At 46.8% G+C, this 23,714-nt stretch overlaps 1 protein-coding gene across 4 annotated transcripts in view; it reads left to right on the forward strand.

The window, feature by feature from the left end:
• The window catches only part of iqce (IQ motif containing E), a 130,178-nt gene that overhangs the window by 74,700 nt on the left and 31,764 nt on the right, over nt 1-23,714 (forward strand). For all 4 annotated transcript variants that reach the window (XM_072481050.1, XM_072481049.1, XM_072481051.1 and 1 more), the window contains 6 exons: nt 5,953-6,008; nt 6,126-6,340; nt 7,220-7,318; nt 17,002-17,098; nt 17,766-17,921; nt 22,300-22,323. In XM_072481050.1, coding sequence (XP_072337151.1) covers nt 5,953-6,008; nt 6,126-6,340; nt 7,220-7,318; nt 17,002-17,098; nt 17,766-17,921; nt 22,300-22,323 — 647 coding nt within the window. The remainder of the gene's footprint in view (nt 1-5,952; nt 6,009-6,125; nt 6,341-7,219; nt 7,319-17,001; nt 17,099-17,765; nt 17,922-22,299; nt 22,324-23,714) is intronic.

The following is a 23,714-nucleotide window of genomic DNA, read 5'->3' on the forward strand; positions in this document are numbered from 1 at the left end:
AAACTCTCAACATCTACTCTGTCGCGTTCCCCGAGAATCCTATAAGTCTCAATAAGGCCGCTTCTCATTTTTCTAAACTCCAATGCCTAAATAAATCCTTCCACACCCGGGCTCAACTTAGTGAACTTTCTCAGGACTGCCTCGAATGCCAGCCTGTCTTTTCTTAGATAATGGGACCAAAGCTGTTCATGGTATTCCAGGAGCAATCTAACTCGTGCCTTGTATAGTTTTCGGAAGACTTTCCGATGTTCTTAATCCATTCCCTTTGAATTCAATCAGATAACTCCATCCACAGACCTTGATTTTGTCTTCCGTAATGCCCTTGCTTACAAAAACCCATCAATTTCAGATTTAAAGTTTTTAATTGACGTCCAGCCTTAAAGTTTTCGAGTAGTGTTCCAGATTTCCAATGTCTTTGTCAGCATTATGGGGATTTTGAACGACTTTGGTCAGTTCTCCGGATACAGGTTTTTAAAAAATGTTTTTATTAAAGCATTTATCGACGTCAAACACAGCCAAAACGAAGAAGAGAACAAACAGAAAATCACATAACAAATAACTAACCAACACCCCAGTGCCCCACCCTCCCTGCTGTTAGCCTCCACCCACCCTGCCTCCTTTTTTAACCCCAAACCTCTCCCCCCGGCTGACTTCTTAACTAACTTTGAAGAAGTCGATAAACGGTTTCCATCTCCGGGCAAACCCCTCCACAGTCCCTCTCAAGGCGAACTTGATTTTTTCCAACCTATGGAATTCCGCGAGGTCGCTAACCCCCCCCCCCCCCCCCGGGAGGGCAAGGTGTCGGAAATACACCAGGAGTTGAAAGAAGACGGGGAAGCGCTGGTAGAAGAGTTGAAGGGTAAATGGGAGGAGGAGCTGGGGGAGGAGATCGAGGAAGGTCTGTGGGCTGATGCCCTAGGTAGGGTTAATTCCTCCTCCTCGTGGGCCAGGCTCAGCCTGATACAATTTAAGGTGGTCCACAGAGCGCACTTGACGGGGGCGAGGTTGAGTAGGTTCTTTGTGGTGGAGGACAGATGTGGAAGGTGCTCAGGGAGCCCGGCGAACCATGTCCATATGTTTTGGTCATGCCCGGCACTGGAGGGGTTCTGGAGAGGAGTGGCAGGAGCAATATCTCAGGTGGTGAAAGTCCGGGTCAAGCCAAGCTGGGGGCTAGCAATATTTGGAGTAGTGGACGAACCGGGAGTGCAGGAGGCAAAAAGAGGCCGGCATTCTGGCCTTTAAGTCCCTAGTAGCCCGGCGAAGGATCTTGCTAATGTGGAAGGAGGCGAGGCCCCCCAGCCTGGAGGCCTGGATAAATGATATGGCTGGGTTCATAAAGTTGGAGAGGATCAAGTTCGCCTTGAGAGGGTCTGCGCAGGGGTTCTACAGGCGGTGGCAACCATTCCTAGACTATCCGCGGAGCATTAGAGGAAGGTCGGTCAGCAGCAGCAGCAACCTTGGGGGGGACTGCCTGGGAGGGTGGATGAGCAAGAGATAACATGAAGGGTTGGGGAAACTGGCACGTACGGGTGAGGGCCAGTGTACAAAGCTGTGTAAATATATCATTTTGCCATGTATATATCTTGTTCTGCACGATTTCTCGTTTTTTTTTGTTACGAGGGGGGTGTTATTGTTTGTAAGGGAGAAAAATTGTGTTAAAAAACTTTAATAAATATATATATATTTATTTTAAAACCTGCTCATTCTGGCCACCGTTGTACGTGCTCTGTGGACTACCTTAAATTGAATGAGGCTAAGCCGAGCGCACAAAGCGGATGCATTCACCCCCTTAAGAGCCTCCTCCCATAACGCAGCCTCCAACATCCTCCCCAGCTCTTCCTCCCACTTCCGCTTAACTTCTCCTTTCGGGGCACCCTCCCAGTCCATTAATTCCTTGTAGATCTCCGACACCTTACCCTCACCAACCTTTGTTTACGACATCACTTTATCCTGTAATCCCAAGGGCGGCAGGTCAGGAAAGGACGTAACCTGTTTCCTCATATTGTCCCACACCTGTACGTACCGGAACCCAATCCCGCTGGGAAGCTCATACTCCTCTATCAGTCCCTCCAGCCTCAGGTGCTGCCACCACTGTCCACACACCCTCAGGGCAGCCACCACCACCGGACTTGTGGAGTACCTGGCCGGCGAGAATGGCAGAGGCTCCGTCAACACTGCCCCTAAGCTAGTGTCCTTACAAGAGGCTTCCTCCTTCCGCTCCCACCCCGACCCCTCCCCTACTTCCTGACCATGGCTATATTCACTGCCCAGTAGGAGTTCTTCAAATTTGGCAAGGCCAGCAGCACCTTCTTCACCCGTGGAGCTTTCCCCACCCACACAAACCCCGAGATCAATGCATTAATCTTCATAAAGAAGACCTTTGGAATAAAAATCGGAAGGTTCTGGAACAAGAATAAAAACCTTGGGAGTAACGTCATGTTCACGGACTGCACCCGCCCTGCCAATGACAACGGGAGCACGTCCCACCTCTTAAAATCCCCCTTCATTTGCTCCACCAACTGTGCCAAATTCAATTTATGTAGCTGCACCCATCCCCGTGCCACCTGGATGCCCAGATACCTGAAACGCGCCCCCACTACCTTAAATGGCAGCTCGCCCAATCTCCTCTCCTGCCCCCTCGCCTGGATTGGAAAGACTTCACTCTTCCCCATGTTTAACTTATGCCCAAAGAACTGGCCGAATTCCTCAAAATGTCCACGATCCCCCCCAATACATTCCAATGGGTCCGAAATGTAAAGCAACAGATCATCCAGATATAGCGAGACACTGTGCGCCCCCTCCCAACACCACCACACTATCCCTTTCCAATCCCATGTAGCTCTGAGCGTCATTGCCAGTCGCTCTGTCGCCAAGGCCAAGAGTATCGGGGAGAGTGGGCATCCCTGCCTTGTCCCAGGATGCAGCTTAAAATACTCCAAACTCACTCGGTTCGTCCTTGCACTCGCTGCCGGCGCCCGATACAACAACCAGACCCAATCCACAAACCCCTACCCGAACCCGCACCGTACCAGTACCTCCCTCAAATATTCCCATTCTACCTGATCAAAGGCCTTCTCAGTGACCATAGTGACCATCCACATTCCGTCTCTCTGAGGGCATCATTATAACGTTCAACCAACGCCTAACGTTAGCCGAGAGTTGGCAGGCAGGATTAAGCAATTCGGGGACCTGTTCGTAGGGGGCAACTTTGCGAAATTAGAGGACCTGGAGGAAGAATATGAGCTGCCATGGGGTAATGGTTTTATCCTATCTGGGATTTCGTGAGGAGGGAGGTGCCTTCCTTTCCCGGGCAACCCTTGGGGCTGCAAGATAAGGTGCTGTTGAGGAGGAGGTCGGGGAGGGAAAGGTGTCCGAGGTCTACAAGGTGCTGATGGATTGGGAGGGGGCCCTAATGGGAGACATTAAACAGGAGGAGGAGCTGGGGGGTTGGGGGTGGAGGCCGGGATGTGAGAGGAGGCTCTGCGGCGGGTGAATGCGTCCTCGTGTGCGAGGCTCAGTCTAATCCAGTTTAAAGTAGTCCACAGGGCACATATGACCGTGGCAAGGATGAGTAGGCTTTTGAAGGACAGGCGTGGGCGGTGCGCAGGGAGGCCTGCAAATCATGTCCACATATTTTGGGTGTGTCCGAATCTGAAGAGGTTCCGGCAGGGGTTTGTGGACGTAATGTCCGAGGTATTGGGGGTGAAGGTGACCCTGAGTAGAGGGAGCGAGAGAGGCCGATGTCTAGGCCTTAGCCTCCCTGATAGCCCGGAGGTGGATTTTTGTTGGGTGGAGGGACTCCGAGCCGCTGAAAGCAGGGGTGTGGGTGAGTGACCTGGCGAATTCCTGAGGTTGGAGAGGATCAAGTTTGTTTTGAGTAGATCGGTCGATGGGTTTGCCTGGAGGTGGAAGCCGTTCATTGACTTCTTGAAGGAGTTGTCTGCAAAGGGGGGGGGGTATTGGTTATTCATTATGTTGTATACTTTCATTTCTGCTTGTTGTTTGTTTATGCAAATGTCGGGATAAAATATTTCTTAAAAAGAGGTGGAATCAGGACGGAAGGCGGAGCCAAGTCCGAAAGTGGCAGTCTTTAGGGTAGAATTATTCATGGGGAGGGGGGGCCGACACCTTACCCTTGCCTCCCTAATCGCCTGCCGAAGAATCCTGCTCAGCTGGCGACCAGCAGTATCAGCCTAAGCTGCAGACTGGCTGACCGACCTGTTGGAATTTCTCCACCTGGAGAAAATCAAATTCAAGGCGTGGAAGCTATTCGCCAACCTGTCCAGGACCTGTTTGTGGCCAACGGCAAATAGAGCGAGGTGGGGGAAATGAGGCTCCGCAGAGGGGTCACAAAGGCACCAAAGGATAAAGAGAGGGAAGGGAAGGGAGGGGGGGAAGAGCCTGTGCAGACAATGGGGAGCCGAGAGCAAGGCCACAGAGAATGGGCTCGTCAGCGGGATCAAAAGGTCTCAGGTTAGAACGGAGGCAAGCACATGTCGAGCTAATCCTGTATGGGGAGAGGCACAGCAACCCCCCCCCCCCCCCAAAAAAAAAGATGGAAACATGTAAATAAAACTGGCAAAATAGCTGAGCCGCTGTATGTCCAAGTGGTTGGACAGGGATAGAAGTGAGATATCCCACATGCAATACCTCCCTCTGGCATCTTTTTTGATGGCGCTAGCTGAAGGTTTGTAATATAGAATATGACGTCAACGATATACTTAAAAACTGTAAGGGGGGATGAGATGGGGAGGGGGGTTAATTGATATCGATGCAGGGGGGATTATTCCTGCTATGATATGTGAGTGTATGGTCTTTTTATAAACTTTATAAAAAATAGTTAAAATCTGAACAAAAATATATTTTTAAAAAATAATTATATAGAATTTACAGCACAGAAACAGGTCATTCAGTCAACTGGACTGTGTCAATTCTTGTGCTCCCCATGAGCCTCCTCTCATCAGCAAATTCTATTTCTTTCTTCCTTGTGTACTTATCCAGATTCACCATAAATGCTTCTATGCTATTTGCATCAACCACTCTACGTGATAGAGAGAGACTTATTCTAATCACTCTTTTGGTGAAGATTCCTAAGTTTCCAATTAGATTTATCAGCCACTATCTTGTATTAAGGCCCCTAGTCTTGGTTTCCTCTGCAGGTGGGGCCACCTTCTCGATGCTCAGCTTATCAAATCCACTGATAATTTGAAAAACCTCTGATTTCACATCTCAGCCTTTTCTTTTCTCGAGAATATAGCCCAGCTGCTACTAGGATACACCAGAACTGAGAGGCTAAAACTGTTCGGAAAGACCGAACACACTAGCGATCTTTTTACTAGAAAAGAGAAAGTTCAGGTGTGACTTAACCATCCTCATAATGTAAACATTTTTAGCCCCAGAGCTATTCTGGTGATTCTGCACTGTAGCTTCTCCAAGGCTAATATATCCTTCCTGAAGTGTCCAGAAATTGAATGCAGTGCTCCAGATGGATTATAACCCAGAGCTCTGTACAGCCGCGGCAATGGTTTTTTCCTTTATTCTTTCATGGGATATGGGTATTGCTGGGAAAGCCAGCATTTATTTGCCTTCGAATTGAGTAACTTGCTTAGCCATTTCAGAGGCAATTAAGATTCAACCTTATTTCTGTTGGTCTGGAGTCACATGTATGTCCGACCGGATAAAGATGGAAGATTTCCTTTCCTAAATGACACAAGTGAACCAGGTGGGTTATTATGACAATCAGTGATAGTTGCATGGTCACCATTATCGAGACCAGCTTTTTATTATATATTTATACCATATATATTATTGTGTAATGCAACTTGAGATAACATCAAAAGTTAATAGGTTCTATGAAGTTCCTGTAACTGCTCTTCGATCCTTTAAACTTTTGTCATCAATGTCACACACCATAAAGTATTTCTCTCAATCTTTATATATGTTCCCTTTCAGGTTATAATGATTGGAGCAAACAGAGGCTGGTGAGGAGGGTTGTGGAACTGGAGAAGGTGAGTGCAGCATGGCTAAGGTTTCAGGGAGAGTCAGTGGGATTTAAAGGATATATGTGTCACTGAGGGAGAGGGAACCATCTGCCAGCGATACCACTTCTTTCTTGAATTTCACAGAAAGTCAGTGATCAGGAATTAGCTGTCTCACCATCCAGAGCAAAGAGCAGAACCACTGAGCGAAAGCGTCCAGAGGCTGGATGCATCATGAACCAAACGCAGCAACAAGAGGAACAGCATGTCGACCAACAACAGGAGTGTGGCCGCCTCCGGGAGCTGGTGAAGAAACTGAAGGAGGATCGCAGCCATCTGCAGAACCAGCTAGCTACCAGGGAGTGAGTATCTTGGAGTAAGCAAGGCTGGAACCCCACTGCACAGACCTGAGCACAATATCTAGGCTGTGACATTCCCAGTATGGTACTGAGGGAGTGTTGCACTATCTCAGAGGAGATATTAAATCAACACCCAGTCTGCCCACCCAGGTGCATCAGATGTAAAACTTCCCATGACCCTATCAAAAGAAGAGCAAGTGCATTCTCCCTGGTGTTCTGGTTCTATTCAAGAAAGCAGTAAAGGTTAGAACTGGAGCCCATCTTTACTCAGTCTAACATTAATTTACAGAGTGAAACATTACAAACATATACCTCTTAACTCAAGTTTTTGTCAGTGTCTCATTATATCAAGTGAGACCCTTCATTAATGCCCTTCATCAGCCTATATATAACACAATTGATATACAATAATACTGGTCAACATTTATCCATTATCCAACACCTAGAATAACATACCTGTTCATTATGATGTTTATGGATGCTTGCTGTGGCAAATTGGCTGCCACGCCTCCTACATTACACTCCAAAAAGTAACTTGTTGGCTGTAAAGTGCTTTGGGATGACCTGAGGTCATAAAAGGTGCTACAGAAATTAATGTTTGTTATTTATATATATATATATATGTATATATATATATAGAATACAGGTGATGAAATTTCACACATTTCTCCCGAGGGGAGGGGAATAAGGATTCTATGGAAAAAAATTTGGGAATGGAATTACTGGTTTATTTTCTCCTCCCTAGTCAACCAGATGAGTATTTATTTATTTCAACCCTTTGGATTGGATTCAAAGCCATAACCAAAAGATGCGGGGACAATGTAACCCAATCTATTGCAATTGTACTTCCTACTAACTCCCAGCAATGTGTTTGCTCTGCAGTACTGAAGTGAAGCAATTAATTCAAGAAAGATCAGAGATGGACAAAGAGCTGCAGAGACTTGGGGCAACTAAAACTGATAAACCCCCCGAGGAATATAGGTGAGTGCATTCTTTCAAACTACACAGGATCTTTCTACTTTAGGAAATCCATTAATTGAGTAAATTCAAACAGAAGCTCCTGTTAGGTACATAGGAATTGTTTGATTGAAAAATCCCCCCAGCCTGCCACTATCCTGGAAGTCTCATGATATAACAAGAATGGAGTTCATAGTATCGTAGAATAACTCCCAGCTACCCACATATTAGATTCCCTGCCCTTATTCTTCACTTCCATGCCTCTCCTTCCCCCACCCCTCTCCTCAGGTCCTTCTTCCACAGCCCGACTTCCAACTATCCTCCCTCCCAACTTTTCCTCCCACTTCCTCTTCACCTCTCCGATTGGGACCCCTTCCCACTCCATCAGTTCCTTATATATTTCCGAGACCCTCCCTTCCCCAACCTCTTTTTTAGACATCATCTTTTCCTGTATTCCCCTCAGAGGGAGGCGAGAGAAGCTTGGAACTATCCTCCGGATAAAATCACATACCTGCAGGTACAGGAATCCGTTCCCACCCGGTAACCCTAACTCCTACAGGCTCGGGAAACCCTCCTCAATGAAGAGGTCCCCAAATCTCTCAATCCCTGCCCGCTGGCACCTTCTAAAGCCCCCCCCCCCCCCCCAAGAGCAACCTGTGAAGTATTGTAGAATTTTAAAGCGCAGGAGGCCATTCAGTACATTGTGCCTGTGTTGGTTCCAAGTCACCCAATTTCCTTGCTCTTTTTCCATAACCTTGAAAAATGTTCCTTTTCAAATATTTATCCAACTTCCGTTGAAAGTTATTATTGACTCTACTCTCACTAGCCTTTCAAGCTTCCAGATCATAACAAGTCACTACATTAAAATATTCTTCAAATCTATCTTCGGGTTCTGGTTGTGGAACATTCACCAGAGAGTACTACTGAAAAGCATTCTGGGAGAAATCAGTGCATTCACTACAACTTGGAAGGGAATTGAGGAGGACCCACTACCAAAGAACTGAATAGTCCCAAATGTTACATTGCCGGAGTATTTCCATTCCTCCTTCCTCCTCAAACCCAAAAAAAAGAGGGAATAAGACAGTACTTTAGGCGGGCACCAAACCTGCGAGGGACACTCTTTTGAGTGTGGATTTAAGAAGGCAGCTGATCGGTGAGTACTTCCTTGTGAGTGTTTTTATTTTATTGAAGTATTTTAATATTCAACAGAGGATTAGTCATGACAGTTGGTGGGGCTTGATGTTCCACCTGCAACATGTGGTCAATCATGAATGCTGACAACATCTCTGACAATTACATCTGTGGGAAGTATATCCAACTGCCCTTGCTGACTGAACAAATGGATTGGTTTTCGCAGCAGCTGGAGGTACTAGGAAGCAACCAAATGGTGAAAAGCGTCATTCATAGAAGTTATAAAAGGAAAGAGGGAGGCATGGGGGTTGGATGAGGTGGGAAATAGTTAATGGGAAAGGGGGATTGGGGAATTGTGTATGCAAGCCATGTTGGCTGGGTTTCGTTGTTGGTTGGGTGGGTGTTTTTACTTTGTTTTTGTTCCTCTTGAAAATTGTTAAAACTTATAAATGCCGTAATAAAAATATTAAAAACAAAATACATAGAAGTTATAGAGACATGGGGCTGGATTCTCCAAAAATGGGGCTATGTCCCCATCCCAGCGTCAAAACGCTGGCGCTTCACTCTGGACTTTCCTTAAGAAAGTCCTGAGTGATTCTCCCACCTGCAGGGGGCTGGCAGGGCCCCGGAGTGCTTCGTGCAGCTCTGGCTGCGGATGCGGGGCCCCGCACTTCCGGTTGGGAGTCCGGCGTGTGCACGACAGGGGCCTGCGGCGGCCGCCCCGTGCGACATGGCGGACCTGGACCAGGAAAGAACGTCCCAACGTTCGGCCCTGCGCCGCTCCATATTACCCGCCCGATCACCCCCCCGGCCGTCACCCACCCCCGGTACTTGATCCCCCTGCCACCCACCAGGGCAGCCACAGCTGCCATCCGTAGTTCCCGACCACGCAGTGGGGAACCCGGCCAGTTGCACGCGGAGTATCGTGGGGTTGGGCTCCTCTGCCAATGGCCCCCTACCTGCGCCGCATAGATCGCGCGTGCGTGACTCCCGAGCAATTCTCTAGGGACAGGAGAATTGCTTCAGCGGTGCCGGGCACAATTTCCATGCAAACGCCCATTCTCCGCCCCCACGCCGAACGCGAATTCGGCGCGGAGGCTCAGAGAATCCAGCCCATGGTCTCATCCAAGGTACAGGAAGAAAGATCGGTGACCACTACATGGGGCAGGTATTCAGTGCAGCAGTCCCCTCTGGCTGTATCCCTCTCGAACAAGTATGTCCTTTTGGATACTGATGAGGGGGATGGCCCATCAGAGAGATGGCACCATGGCTGGCCCTACTGTACAGAGGAGGGGGACAACACATAATAGAGCAATATTAATTGGGGTTTCAATAGTCAGGGGCACAGATGGGCGCTTCTGTGGGCGCAAAAGAGACACCAGGAGGGTGTGTTGCCTCCCTGGTGCCAACATCATGGATGTCTTAGAGTGGGTACAGGACATCCTGAAACAAGAGGGCAAACAGGCAGATGTCATTGTCCACATTGGTACAAATGACATTGGCAGGAAGAGAGCAAGGTCCTGCAAAGACATTACAGGAAGTTAGGTAGTAAGCTGAAAAGAAGGGTAGTCATTTCAGGATTAAGCCCGTGCCACGTGCTAGTGAGGCTAGGAAGAAAGAGATACTGCAGTTGAACACATGGCTAAAGAGCTGGTGTACATAGAACATAGAACAGACAGTGCAGAAGGAGGCCATTCGGCCCATCGAGTCTGCACTGACCCACTTAGGCCCTCACTTAGAGCTTAGGTTAATGTGGGAAATTCTGATATTGTTGCTATTACGGAGACATGGTTAAAGGAGGGACAGGATAACATTCCAGGATATCGATGTTTTAGACGAGACTGAGGGTAGCAGAAAGGTGGGGGAGTTGCATTACTAGTTAGGGAACATCACAGCTGTGATGTGGGACGATATCTTGGAGGGATCCTGCAGTGTGGCATTATGGCTAGAGCTCACAAATAGGAAAGGTGCAATCACAATGTTGGGGTTATACTATAGGCCTCCCAACAGCCAGGGGGATACGGAGGAACAGATATGTAGTCAGATTCTGACTACAGAAAGAAGTGAAAATAGCAGGGTTGTTGTGGTGGGTGATTTTAATTTTTCCCATATTGACTGAACTCGTTTAGAGCCGGAGGTTCGGATGGAGAGCAATTTGTTAGGTGTGTCCAAGAGGGTTTTGAAACAGTATGTTGATAGTCCAACCAGGAAGCGGGCCTTACTGGACCTAGTATTGGGGAATGAGCCCAGCCAGGTGATCAAAGTTTTAGAAGGGGAACATTTTGTGAATAGTGATCATAATTCTGTAAATTTTAGAATACTCGTGGATAAGGACAAGAGTGGTCCTCGAGTGAGGGTGCTCAAGTGAGGGGGAAAGCTAACTACAACAGAATTCGGCAAGAGCTGGAAAATGTGAATTGGGAGCAGCTGTTTGAGAGTAAATGTACATTTGATATGTGGATTTTATAGATCAAAAGCAAATCACTGCAGATGATGAAATCTAAAACCAAAAAGAAAATGCTGGAAAATCTCAGCACGTCAGGCAGCATCTGACGGGAGATAAAAGAGCTAGCGTTTCGAGTCCAGGTGACCCTAAGACCCTAAGTCTTATCCCCCATCTTATTCACCTTTCGTAACCCTGTCTCCCCTTTGCTTCCCCCTTCCCCTCCCCCCACATCTACATCTGTCGCAGTTTACCCTCTGATGTTAGTTTCTCTGCAGTTTGGCCTTTCACACCTTTTGTTCTCTCCAGGGACTGCCATTAGCACTCTTTCCCCTTGTTTTCTGTGGCTATTAGCACCCTGTTTCTCTGGGTTTCTGTGGCTATGACTCATCTTTCATTCTCACTCCACAGTATAAATATTTCCCACTTTCTCTGTCTTTAGCTTTGACAAAGGGTCATCTGGACTCGAAACGTTAGCTCTTTTCTCTCCCTACAGATGCTGCCAGACCTGTTGAGATTATAGATCAGTTGATTAGAAGGACAGAAATGGCAGGATTAGGGAAGCATGGATGACAGGGGATATTGTGAGACTAGTCAAAAAGAAAAAAGAAGCATACATAAGGTCTAGGCAAACTTATAGCCAAGTTCCGCACACATGAGTACGGCCTCAACCGGGACCTTGGATTCATGGTGCATTACATTCACCCCCCACCATCTGGCCTGGGTTTGCGAAATTGTACCAACAGTCCTGGCTTGAGACAATTCACACCTCTTTAACCTGTGATTATCCCTCTCTCCAGTTGCTCCATCTGGACATATAAATACTTAATTACCTGCAAAGACTCACATTCAAAGTATCGTCATGCATCTTTGACTTTGTCTATATGTATGTTTCTGGAACCTACCTCTTCATTCACCTGAGGAAGGAGCAGTGCTCCGAAAGCTAGTGTTTCGAAAGAAACCTGTTGGACTTTAACCTGGTGTTGGAAGACTTCTTACTGTAGGCCATTAAAAACAGACAAAGCTTTTGACGAATATAGGGAAAATAGGAACAAACACAAATGGGAGTTAGGAGGGCTAAAAGAGGCCATGAAACGTCATTGGCAAGCTGGGTCAAGGAAAATTCTAAGACCTTTTTTATACATATATAACGAGCAAGAGGGTAGCTAGGGAAAGAATAGGCCTACTTGAGGACAAAGGAGGGAAATTATGCATGGAGTCAGAGGAAGTGGGTGAGATCCTTAATGAGTACTTTGCTTCGGTATTCACCAAGGAGAGGGACATGATGGATGTTGAGGTTAAGGATGGGTGTGTGAATACTCTAGGACATGTTATCAAAACAAAGGAGGAAGTGTTGGATATCTTAAAACGCATTAAGGTAGAAAAGTCCCCGATGCCGGATGGGATATATCTTCTCTTCGTCAATCCTTCCACGGTGGGGCCCCTCGAATACTCCCTGTCCACCTCGACTATCTCGCCCAATAATCATTCGTACTCCTCTCTCCATTTCCTATTTCCACGCGTCTTGAACAAGATAATCACGCCCCGACCACCGCCTTCAATGCCTCCCAGAATGTGGCCACCGATACCTCCCCATTTTGGTTCAACTCCATGTAGTCGTTAATCACCGATCGCACCTTATCGCAAAATCCCCTGTCCACTAACAGCCCTGAGCCTAACCTCCATCCCAGCCTCTGCTCCTGTCCCAAGCTACGTTGGCCCTCCAGCTAGTGCGGCGTGTGGTCCGAGAATACTATCCTCGCGTACTCTGCCCCCACCAACACTTCACGGCTCACCACAAAAAAAATCGATTCTGGAGTATATCTTATTCCCATGCAGAAAGAAGGGGTTTTCTGAAAAAAAAATCTGATTTACATTTGAATGAGAACACGACCTGGTTTCATTCTCACATGTTCCTCCCAATCTGCTTTAGGGATCATTCCCATTTTAAACATGCTCGTACTATGGGATCAGATTATTGCCCAACTCCCATCCCCCCCCCCCGCCCCCCCCGTGCAATGCTGAGCTAGTCAAAGTGATTGGAAAGGGACCTGTGCATGTAACAAGATATATCCATGTCACCGTATTCCATAAAATATTATGGAGCAAAGCCAAGCAGCAACACCGCTAACGCAATCGTATTATAAAAATATCATTAAACCAGCTTTTCCTGATGGCCCCATGTGAACAAGAAAAAGGAGTGAGCCGAATGGTAACTCAGAGATATAGAAAGGGTGAGATTGTAATCACTGAATGTTAAATTTTAATCTCCTGGTAAACGTATATGCCCCGAACTGGGATGATGCCAATTTTATGAAGCGGATGCTAGGACGCATTCCGGACCTAGAGATGGGAAAGCTGATAATGGGGGGAGATTTTAATACGGTTTTGGAACCAGGGCTGGAGAGGTCGAAGTCCAGGACTGGAAGGAGGCCGGCAGCAGCCAAGGTACTTAAAGATTTTATGGAGCAGATGGGAGCTGTAGACCCGTGGAGATTTAGCAGACCTAGGAGTAAGGAGTTCTCGTTTTTCTCCTATGTCCATAAAGTCTACTCGCGAATAGGCTTTTTTGTGCTGGGAAGGGCGTTGATCCCGAAGGTGAGGGGAACGGAGTATACGGCTATAGCCATTTCGGATCACGCTCCACACTGGGTAGACTTGGAGATAGGGGAGCAAACAGGAGGGCTACCCACCCTGGAGAATGGACATGGGACTAATGGCAGATGAGGGGGTGTGTCTAAGGGTGAGGGGGTGCATTGAAAAGTACTTGGAACTCAATGATAATGGGGAGGTCCAGGTGGGAGTGGTCTGGGAGGCGTTGAAGACGGTGGTTAGAGGGGAGCTGATATCAATAAGGGCACATAAAGGGAAGCAGGAGAGTAAGGAATGGGAGCGGTTGCTGCAAGAACTTTTGAGGGTGGACAGACAATATGCGGAAGCACCGGAGGAGGGACTGTACAGGGAAAGGCAAAGGCTACATGTAGAATTTGACTTGCTGACTACGGGCACTGCAGAGGCACAATGGAGGAAGGCACAGGGTGTACAGTACGAATATGGGCAGAAGGCGAGCAGGTTGCTGGCACACCAATTGAGGAAAAGGGGAGCAGCGAGGGAAATAGGGGGAGTGAGGGATGAGGAAGGAGAGATGGAGCGGGGAGCGGAGAGAGTGAATGGAGTGTTCAAGACATTTTATAAAAAATTATATGAAGCTCAACCCCCGGATGGGAGGGAGAGAATGATGGGCTTCTTGGATCGGCTGGAATTTCCCAAGGTGGAAGAGTAGGAAAGGGTGGGACTGGGAGCACAGATCGAGGTAGAAGAAGTGGTGAAAGGAATTAGGAGCATGCAGGCAGGAAAGGCCCCGGGACCGGATGGATTCCCAGTCGAATTCTAAAGAAAATATGTGGACTTGCTTGCCCCGGTATTGACGAGGACCTTTAATGAGGCAAAGGAAAGGGGACAACAGCCCCCGACTATGTCTGAAGCAACGATATCGCTTCTCTTAAAGAAGGAAAAGGACCCGCTACAATGCGGGTCCTATAGACCTATTTCCCTCCTAAATGTAGATGCCAAGATCCTGGCCAAGGTAATGGAAATGAGAATAGAGGAATGTGTCCCGGGGGTGGTCCACGAGGACCAAACTGGGTTTGTGAAGGGGAGACAGCTGAACACGAATATACGGAGGCTGTTAGGGGTAATGATGATGGCCCCACCAGAGGGGGAAACGGAGATAGTAGTGGCGATGGATGCCGAGAAAGCATTTGATAGAGTGGAGTGGGATTATTTGTGGGAGGTGTTGAGGAGATTTGGTTTTGGAGAGGGGTATGTTAGATGGGTGCAGCTGTTGTATAGGGCCCCGATGGCGAGCGTGGTCACGAATGGACGGGGATCTGCATATTTTCGGCTCCATAGAGGGACAAGGCAGGGATGCCCTCTGTCCCCATTATTGTTTGCACTGGCGATTGAGCCCCTGGCGATAGCGTTGAGGGGTTCCAAGAAGTGGAGGGGAGTACTTAGAGGAGGAGAAAAACACCGGGTATCTTTGTATGCGGACGATTTGCTACTATACGTGGCAGAACCGGCGGAGGGGATGCCAGAAATAATGCGGATACTTGGGGAGTTTGGGGATTTTTCAGGGTATAAATTGAACATGGGGAAAAGTGAGTTGTTTGTGGTGCATCCAGGGGAGCAGAGTAGAGAAATAGAGGCCCTACCGTTGAGGAAGGTAACAGGGGACTTTCGTTACCTGGGGATCCAGATAGCCAAGAATTGGGGCACATTGCATAGGTTAAATTTAACGCGGTTGGTGGAACAAATGGAGGAGGATTTCAAGAGATGGGATATGGTATCCCTGTCACTGGCAGGGAGGGTGCAGGCGGTTAAGATGGTGGTCGTCCCGAGATTCCTCTTTGTGTTTCAGTGCCTCCCGGTGGTGATCACGAAGGCTTTTTTTAAAAGGATTGAAAAGAGCATCATGGGTTTTGTGTGGGCCGGGAAGACCCCGAGAGTGAGGAAGGGATTCTTACAGCGTAGCAGGGATAGGGGGGGACTGGCACTACCGAGCCTAAGTGAGTATTATTGGGCCGCTAATATTTCAATGGTGAGTAAGTGGATGGGAGAGGAGGAGGGAGCGGCGTGGAAGAGATTAGAGAGGGCGTCCTGTAGGGGGACTAACCTACAGGCTATGGTGACAGCTCCATTGCCGTTCTCACCGAGGAACTACACCACAAGCCCGGTGGTGGTGGCTACACTGAAGATTTGGGGGCAGTGGAGACGGCATAGGGGAAAGACTGGAGCCTTGGGGGGGGTCCCCGATAAGAAACAACCATAGGTTTGCCCCGGGGGGAATGGATGGGGGATATGGAATGTGGCAAAGAGCAGGAATAACGCAACTGAAAGATCTGTTTGTGGATGGGAAGTTCGCGAGTCTGGGAGCGCTGACCGAGAAATATGGGTTGCCCCAAGGGAATGCATTCAGGTATATGCAACTGAGGGCTTTTGCGAGGCAACAGGTGAGGGAATTCCCGCAGCTCCCGACACAAGAGGTGCAGGACAGAGTGATCTCAAAGACATGGGTGGGGGATGGTAGGGTGTCAGATATATATAGGGAAATGAGGGACGAAGGGGAGACTATGGTAGATGAACTAAAAGGGAAATGGGAAGAAGAGCTGGGGGAGGAGATCGAGGAGGGGCTGTGGGCAGATGCCCTAAGCAGGGTAAACTCGTCGTCCTCGTGTGCCAGGCTAAGCCTGATTCAGTTTAAGGTATTACACAGGGCGCATATGACTGGAGCACGGCTCAGTAAATTTTTTGGGGTGGAGGATAGGTGTGCGAGGTGCTCGAGAAGCCCAGCGAATCATACCCATATGTTTTGGTCATGCCCGGCACTACAGGGGTTTTGGATGGGGGTGACAAAGGTGCTTTCAAAAGTAGTGGGGGTCCGGGTCGAACCAAGCTAGGGGTTGGCTATATTTGGGGTTGCACAAGAGCCGGGAGTGCAGGAGGCGAGAGAGGCCGATGTTTTGGCCTTTGCGTCCCTAGTAGCCTGGCGCAGGATATTGTTAATGTGGAAAGAAGCCAAGCCCCCGGGGGTGGAGACCTGGATAAATGACATGGCAGGGTTTATAAAGCTAGAGCGGATTAAGTTCGTTCTAAGCGGGTCGGTTCAAGGGTTCACCAGGCGGTGGCAACCGTTCGTCGAATACCTCGCAGAAAGATAGATGGAATGGAAAAAAGAAGGCAGCAGCAGCAGCCCAGGATCGGGGGGGGGGGGGGGGGGGGGGGGGAGGAGGAACCAGAAGGACTCTCAGGGTTGTTAATATATACTGTATAATATGTATAGGTCGTTGCGACAGATAATTATATATTGGACTGTTAAATTATATTTTTGGAGAGTGTTACTTGTGATAAGGCAGTTGCCAATTAGGGTTAGTTTTCATTTTTGTTATTTATTCATTTTTTGTTTATAAAATAGGTCATTGTTATTTGTGTTGTTATAATATTGTGTAAAGGATGCACAATATACTGTGTTGGTTGACCAAAAATATGCAATAAAATATTTATTAAAAAAAATAAAAAAATTTTAATCTCCTACTGCAATGGGAGTGAAAACATGATTTGTCCTGTGCTGCAGGAGGGAAATCCGCTGTCTGACAGAAAATATAAAGCAATTGGAAGCAGAGTTGGATGATCATCGGAGAATGAAACTGCGCTGCAATGATTTTGTTGAGGTAAAAAGGTTCCCAGCTATGTGGAATGGGAGTGGCAGAGTGGTGGTGTATTTCTAATAGCATCTTTCATGATAGCAGGATGTTCCAAAGTGCTTTACAGCCAATTAAGTACTTTTGAAGTATGTGAAGTTCTTGGGACAGGAACTGTTATATATTCCTGCAGAGACACTTAAATTTAGAACCGCACAAGCTGTTAAACATAAATCCTTTATTATCTCTTCCTAATGGACTCCCTCTGCTGGTACATTGTGTATGATAATCCCAGGTGGACAAAATGCATAATGCAATTTTCAATACTCTGTAAAGTTTAGTCACTGTTGAAATGTAGGAAACTTGGCACTGTAGAAGATGCCAACTTACAGCACGTGTTCTGATAAATCTCAGCATCATTAATCCTGATGCATCGAGAGAGAAATGGTGAATGTGGGTTTGATGGATTTGTAATGGTTGGCACATCAACCTGCCTTCTCAAAACTGATACACCACTTTCTAAAGCTTTTAAATAGATCTAATGTCAAGTATTTCTTCTGAAGCAAAGCTATATTGCGAAAGACAGATAAATACAGATGGATGCCACATGAAACATCACACCGAGCTTTGAATGTCACTGATGTTGCAAAGTGGCTCTGTGAGTCTGTGGATATTAACAATTCTGCCCACTTCACAGGAACACAGTGCAAGCAATCAGTCCATTGTGGGTTTGACCAGGAATCACCGCTCCACCCGGGCCACTTCGGCTAGCTCCAGTCAGCTGAAACAGGAGGGCGGCAAAGAACAGGCAGCAAAAACAATCCAGAAGCACTGGCGCCAATATCGAAATCAGGTATAGACCGATTGTAGACAAATGAGGATTTTCACCTAATCAAATCATAACAACAACTTACATTTTTATAGCATTGTTTTATTAAAAATAAATTTAGAGTACCCAATTTGTTTTTCCAATTGAGGGGCAATTTAGCGTGGCCAATCCACCTACCCTGCACATCTTTGGGTTGTGGGGGCGAAACCCACGCAAAGGCGGGGAGAATGTGCAAACTCCACACGGACAGTGTCTCAGAGCAGGAATCGAACCTGCGAACTCAACGCCGAAAGGCAATGGTGCTAGCCACTGAGCCACCGTGCTGCCCGTTTGTATAGCATTGTTAACATAGTAAATGTTCCAAGGCATTTCACAGGATCACTGACAGACAAAATCTGACACCGAGCCATATAAGGAGATCTTGGGAAAATTGACCGAAAGCACAGCTGAGGGGCTAGATTTCAAGAATCGTCTTCTAGGAAGAAATAGGTAGAGAGAGACAAAGAAGCAGAGAGGTTTTTGGGAGGAAATGCCAAAGCTTAAGGCCTCAGCAGCTAAAATCATATTGCTACTGGAGAAACGTTTAAAATAATGGCCAGGAAACCAGCACTGGAGGATTGCAGTGCAGATATTCCAAAAGTTTTAGGACTGGATTGGGGGGGGGGTTTGTTTTAATTTGGAGTATCCAATTCTTTTTGTCCAATTAAGGGGCAATTTAGCATGCCCAATTCACTTACCCTGCACATCTTTTTGGGTTGTGAGGGTGAATCCAGCGCAGACACGGGGAGAATGTGCAAACTCCACACGGACAGTGACCTGGGGCCGGGATCGAACCCAGGCCCTATGTGCCTAATAATCAAAGACAAAGGGTTTTCGGAAGAGAATTTCAAAATGTGGGTTGGGGGGGGGGGGGGGGGGGGGGGGTGGGGGGGGAGAGAAAGAGTCATTTCTGTTGACTGTGGCACTGATGATGTTGGGGAGATGGGGGAGATACAATAATCCCCAAGTTTGGATAAGATTTGATGACTTTATCCAGAGCCTCTTTTTAATTGGATAGGTTAGGATTGTTTTCTTTAGAGCAGAGAAGACTGAAGGGGGATATGATTGAGGTGTTTGAGATCATGAAAGGTTTGGGCAGGATAAATAGGAGGCAGCTGCTCCCCGTTGTTGACGAGTCAATCACAAGGCAGCATAATTTTAGGGTATGGGCCAGGAGGTTACGAGGGGATTTGAGAAAAAAATAACTCTGAGGGTGGTGAGAATCTGGAATGCACTGCCTGGGAAGTTTATCCATGTTTGAACAGAATGGTGGAACAGGTTCAAGGAGCTGAATAATCTACACCTTTTCCTATTTACTGAGATGAATGGCCACAACTCTCTGCTATTCTTCAGGTATGTCCTTTAAAGTTCCCCTTAACCACTAGAAGAAACACAATGGGCTTCATTGCCACATCTCATCTGTAGGATGAGTCCATGCCAGCTACTCGCAAAGCAATTCCGTCAGTTCCGTTCCAGGGCGGCACAGTGGTTAGCACTGCTGATTTCACTGCTCCAGTGACCCGAGTTCAATTATGGCCTTGGGTGACTGTGTGGAGTTTGCACTTTCTCCCCGTGTCTGTGTGGGTTTCTTCCGGGTGCTCCGGTTTCCTCCTACACTCCAAAGATGTGCAGGTTAGGTGGATTGGCCATGATAAATTGCCCCTTAGTGTCCAAAAAAGTTAGGTGGGGTTACTGGGATAGGGTGGAGGTGTGGGCTTCAGTAGGGTGCTCTTTCCAAGGGTCAGTGCAGACCAATGGGCAGAATGACCTCTTTCTGCACTGTAAATGCTATCTATGATGATTAGTATAACTACAGGCATGCGTGCGTGCATGCACACACACACAGAACCAACGGATAGAGTTCTTGCAGAGATGGACTTTGGAGATTAGGCTTTGTAAAACAAAGGGTAAAGTTTGCAGGGTTTTGGTGCTGGAATCTGGAGCTCCCTCATGTCAAGACAGGTTGCAGGTCCCATTAGATGACTAGACATTATATGTAGCTGGATCTGTAATAACCTCCAATTGGCATTATTGGTTGGCCAATTGGAGTATGAGCTCCCTCAATGATAGCTCATTGAGGGGGCCCATATAAGCACCTGTGTAGGCTTTGTGAGGCAGTCTTAAGTTGACCGGAATGCTAGCAGCACTTTTTGGAGCTGCTCTGGTATATTGTGATTGCAAATAAATACTGATGTAGTGACGGTACCCCTGCCTCCTGTGGATTATTACAGGATCAATCCCTCTTGTCTCAGCCTCTTGGATTTCCAAGGATGGAAAAGTTCCACTCAGCTGAGGATTCTTAGCTGGATACTGCCAACCACATTATTTCAGGCAAGGCCAGGTGAAGACGAGCTGGGCAGCTTTTTACTTTCTCAGTTCAGCTCCAACTGAATTCAAAAACACGAGTCCAAAACTTAAAGCTCAATCCTGCCATGTGATTTCCAGTAAATCATTAACCCTTTGCCTTTAAATCAGTTTTTCAGAATTTTATTTTGAAATCAATTAAAATTATTGCAGTGCAAACAAGCAAACTTTTCCCCCTCCAGTATCATGCTGATCAGGTGATTTCTTGGAAAAGGCATTGTGGCTCCCAGTCTGAAGGTGAATTTATAACCTTTTTGTAAAAAGAAATCCAAGCGTCCAAATAATACAATGCCCTTCTAAATTTTCAAAGTAAATACACTTCGTGAAGATCGTTTTCCCAACACTGGTGGTATTGATTGAGGAATCGGCGGTGACCAGGAAACCAAAAATTTTACCTTCTCCTCTTCAAATCAATTTTTTCCATCTATGAGAGTACAGGCAATACCTTAGTTTATTGTTTAATCGGAAAGACTGACCCCCAAAGTTTCATTGAAGTTTTATGCTCAAATCCTGGACTGGGACTTGCAGCCACAAACCTCTGACTCAGAGGCAAGTGTGCTACCCACTGAGCCAAGCTGACCGTATGGTGTAAACATGGCCATGTCAATCATAGTCCTGAGTTCTGATAGGTCGATTAATTAGTTAATAGCTTTCTGAGTGTAACACTTCATGACAGAGGAAGATCAAATTAAAACACATTGTGCTTAATTGAGTGGTACTCTTGTCAATATTGGAAAAAATTTTCCTCGGTGTTTTACAATATTTACAAGAATGGTACTAGAACTGAAAAGCTACAACAATCCGAAAAGACTGAACATGCTGAGGCTCATCTCTCCAGAAAAGAGAAAGCTGAGGGATTACTTAATAGAGATTTTTTTTTTTTAAATTATGAAAGGGCTTATCAGAAGAGATGTTTCACTTGTGGGAATTTGGAAACTTTACGATAAATGTACTCCGTATATTTAGCTACTGTGCCACCGTGTCGCCCTTAATTATGTTTCTAATGGGGAATTGTGGTTGGGGAGTTGTTATTGTAAGCCATGTTGGCTGGGTTTTGTTGTTTGTTTGGTGTGTGATTGTTTATTCTGTTAAAATTTATAATATAAATGCCTGAATAAAATATTTTTCAAAAAAAATTATGCTTCTAACAAGATAAAGCTAACTGGCCTGTAGTTTCCCGCTTTCGCCAATCAGATAAAGATCCATTTTCTGTCAGCCAATCTTCTAACCATGTTACTACCTACACCATGAACTTTCATTTTCCACAATAACCTTTCATGTGGCACTTTATCAAATGTCTTCTGGAAATCCAAGTCTACAGGCTCCCTTTTATCCAACTATTTTGTGTAAACCAATTAAACTAAATCAAATGAATTGAGGGACAAAGTAATACTGTAATACAAAGTAATAAAGGGATACTGACTTGAACAAAAACAAATCACAATTGAAAAGTTTATTAAAAAAAAAAAAAAAGAAAATTTAAAGTACCCAATTCATTTTTTTTTTTCCAATTAAGGGGCAGTTTAACGTCGCCAACCCACCTACCCTGCACATCTTTTATGGCTGTGGGGGTGAGACCCAAACGGACACGGGAGACTGTGCAAACGCCACATGGGTAGTGACCCGGAGCCAGGATCAATCCCGGGTCCTGAGCACTGAGGCAGCAGTGTTAACCACTGTCCCTTTAATTAAGAATCTCAAGGCATAGACATGGTTCATCCTTGTGAGTCTGTGAATAGGATGCAGTGTTGCGTTGCTTGCGTCTATCTTTCACGGCTCTGAACAATTGTATTCTTAATGTTTAACATTTGACAAAGACAGTTATTGTAATGAGGGCATGAGGCACATTCTGATAGCTATTTGTGAAAGGAGAACTGTGTCGGCAATGAACATGGATGAAGTATTTTGGGAAGTTGCAGGCTTTGAGAACAGTTTAGCCATTTTGTATAATTATAAGCAAGTTTCAATTATGCCATTATTTCCCTTTTTACCTCTATAGAAAGAAGACACAGACATGGAGGAAGTAAGTATGACCCTATTTGAAATTATGAACAATATAGTAAGATAATAAAACTTCAAGACTTTCAAACCCTTCACTTCCCTTTGTCTGAGAGTTTTTCCACAAATTTCAGGAATTTAGGCAGCAGATCAATGAAAGTGACCGATGTCAAGTGATCCCAAATCCCTCACTCTGCTCTGAAATTGATGTCAGTGTCACGTCGGGTACCATGACGGAGTCACAATGTGTAGCACCACATAGCAGTGGAACATATGCCTGATCCTGTACCCAGCTGAACTCCTGATCTAAGTCTTGCTTCTACAAAGAAGCACCAAGTGGAGTCCATTTGTTCCCTACAAGAAAATAAATTCTATGTACAAGTATGTAAATCCACCTTGAATATATTTAATGACCCAGCCTCTACTGGCAATGTGATTCAACATTAATTGGTCCAGTTAACAAGGCCCCATGGGCGTCTCGCCATAAATGAAGGCCCGCCCGCCGATTCACCAGCACCACGATCGCCAGCCCCCCGCTAACAAGGCCAAGCCGTACTTGCTCAGCCAATCCCAGCCAGCTCACAATAATGATGCCCAGGAGACTGGCCCCAAGATTTGGGGAAGCAGATCTGGGAGGCTCCTAGACGCAGTGGAGGCCAGGAGAGATATTCTGGAGGGTCAGCCACAGGGCAGCCAGTGCTGTCTGGGATGAGGTGACGGCAGCAGTCAGCTCTGGGAGTATGACCAGGAGGACTGGCCTGCAGTGCAGGAAAAGGGTCAACGACCTACACCAGGCAGCACAGGTGAGTCGATACCAATGCTCCCACGCGAGCAAACCCCCCCCCCCCCCCAAGCAAATCTCCATGCGACCCCCCCCCCCCCCCCCAAGCGCCTCTCCCTGACCCTCCCATGGCAGCCCACCCCTGCGAAGGGTCTCCCACCCCCAGCCGAGGGCCCCACCCCCCACCAAGCACTGGGTTTGCAAGTGCAGCGCCCCGGAGCTCTTTGCCTGTAAGCAAAGATAGCTACTCACCAAGATTGCCACCGGAGGTAGAGGTTTGTTTGGGTGACCTGTACGACTTCCTGCAGTTAAAGAAGATAAAGTATGAGTTAAGGGGCTCTTCGGGGGTTTTAAGGGGGGGGATGTTTGTGACCGTGTTTTATAGTTGATTGCTGGGAAGTATGTTTCCCGAGCGTTTATTCGCTCTAGCCTATTTTGATACATGTTTGTAATAAATACTTTTTTTTAAAAAGTAATCCTGCAGCAAGGAACTTCCTAATTTCCCAAAGCCTGTCCAAGGCACAAGTCAGGAGTGTGAAGGAATACTCTGCACTTGCCCGACATGAATGCAGCTCCAACAATACTTTGGAAGCTTGACACCATCCAAGACAAAGCAGTCCGCTTGATTGGCACCC

Source organism: Scyliorhinus torazame, chromosome 17 (genome assembly GCF_047496885.1).
Source record: "Scyliorhinus torazame isolate Kashiwa2021f chromosome 17, sScyTor2.1, whole genome shotgun sequence".
Lineage (NCBI taxonomy): Eukaryota > Metazoa > Chordata > Chondrichthyes > Carcharhiniformes > Scyliorhinidae > Scyliorhinus > Scyliorhinus torazame.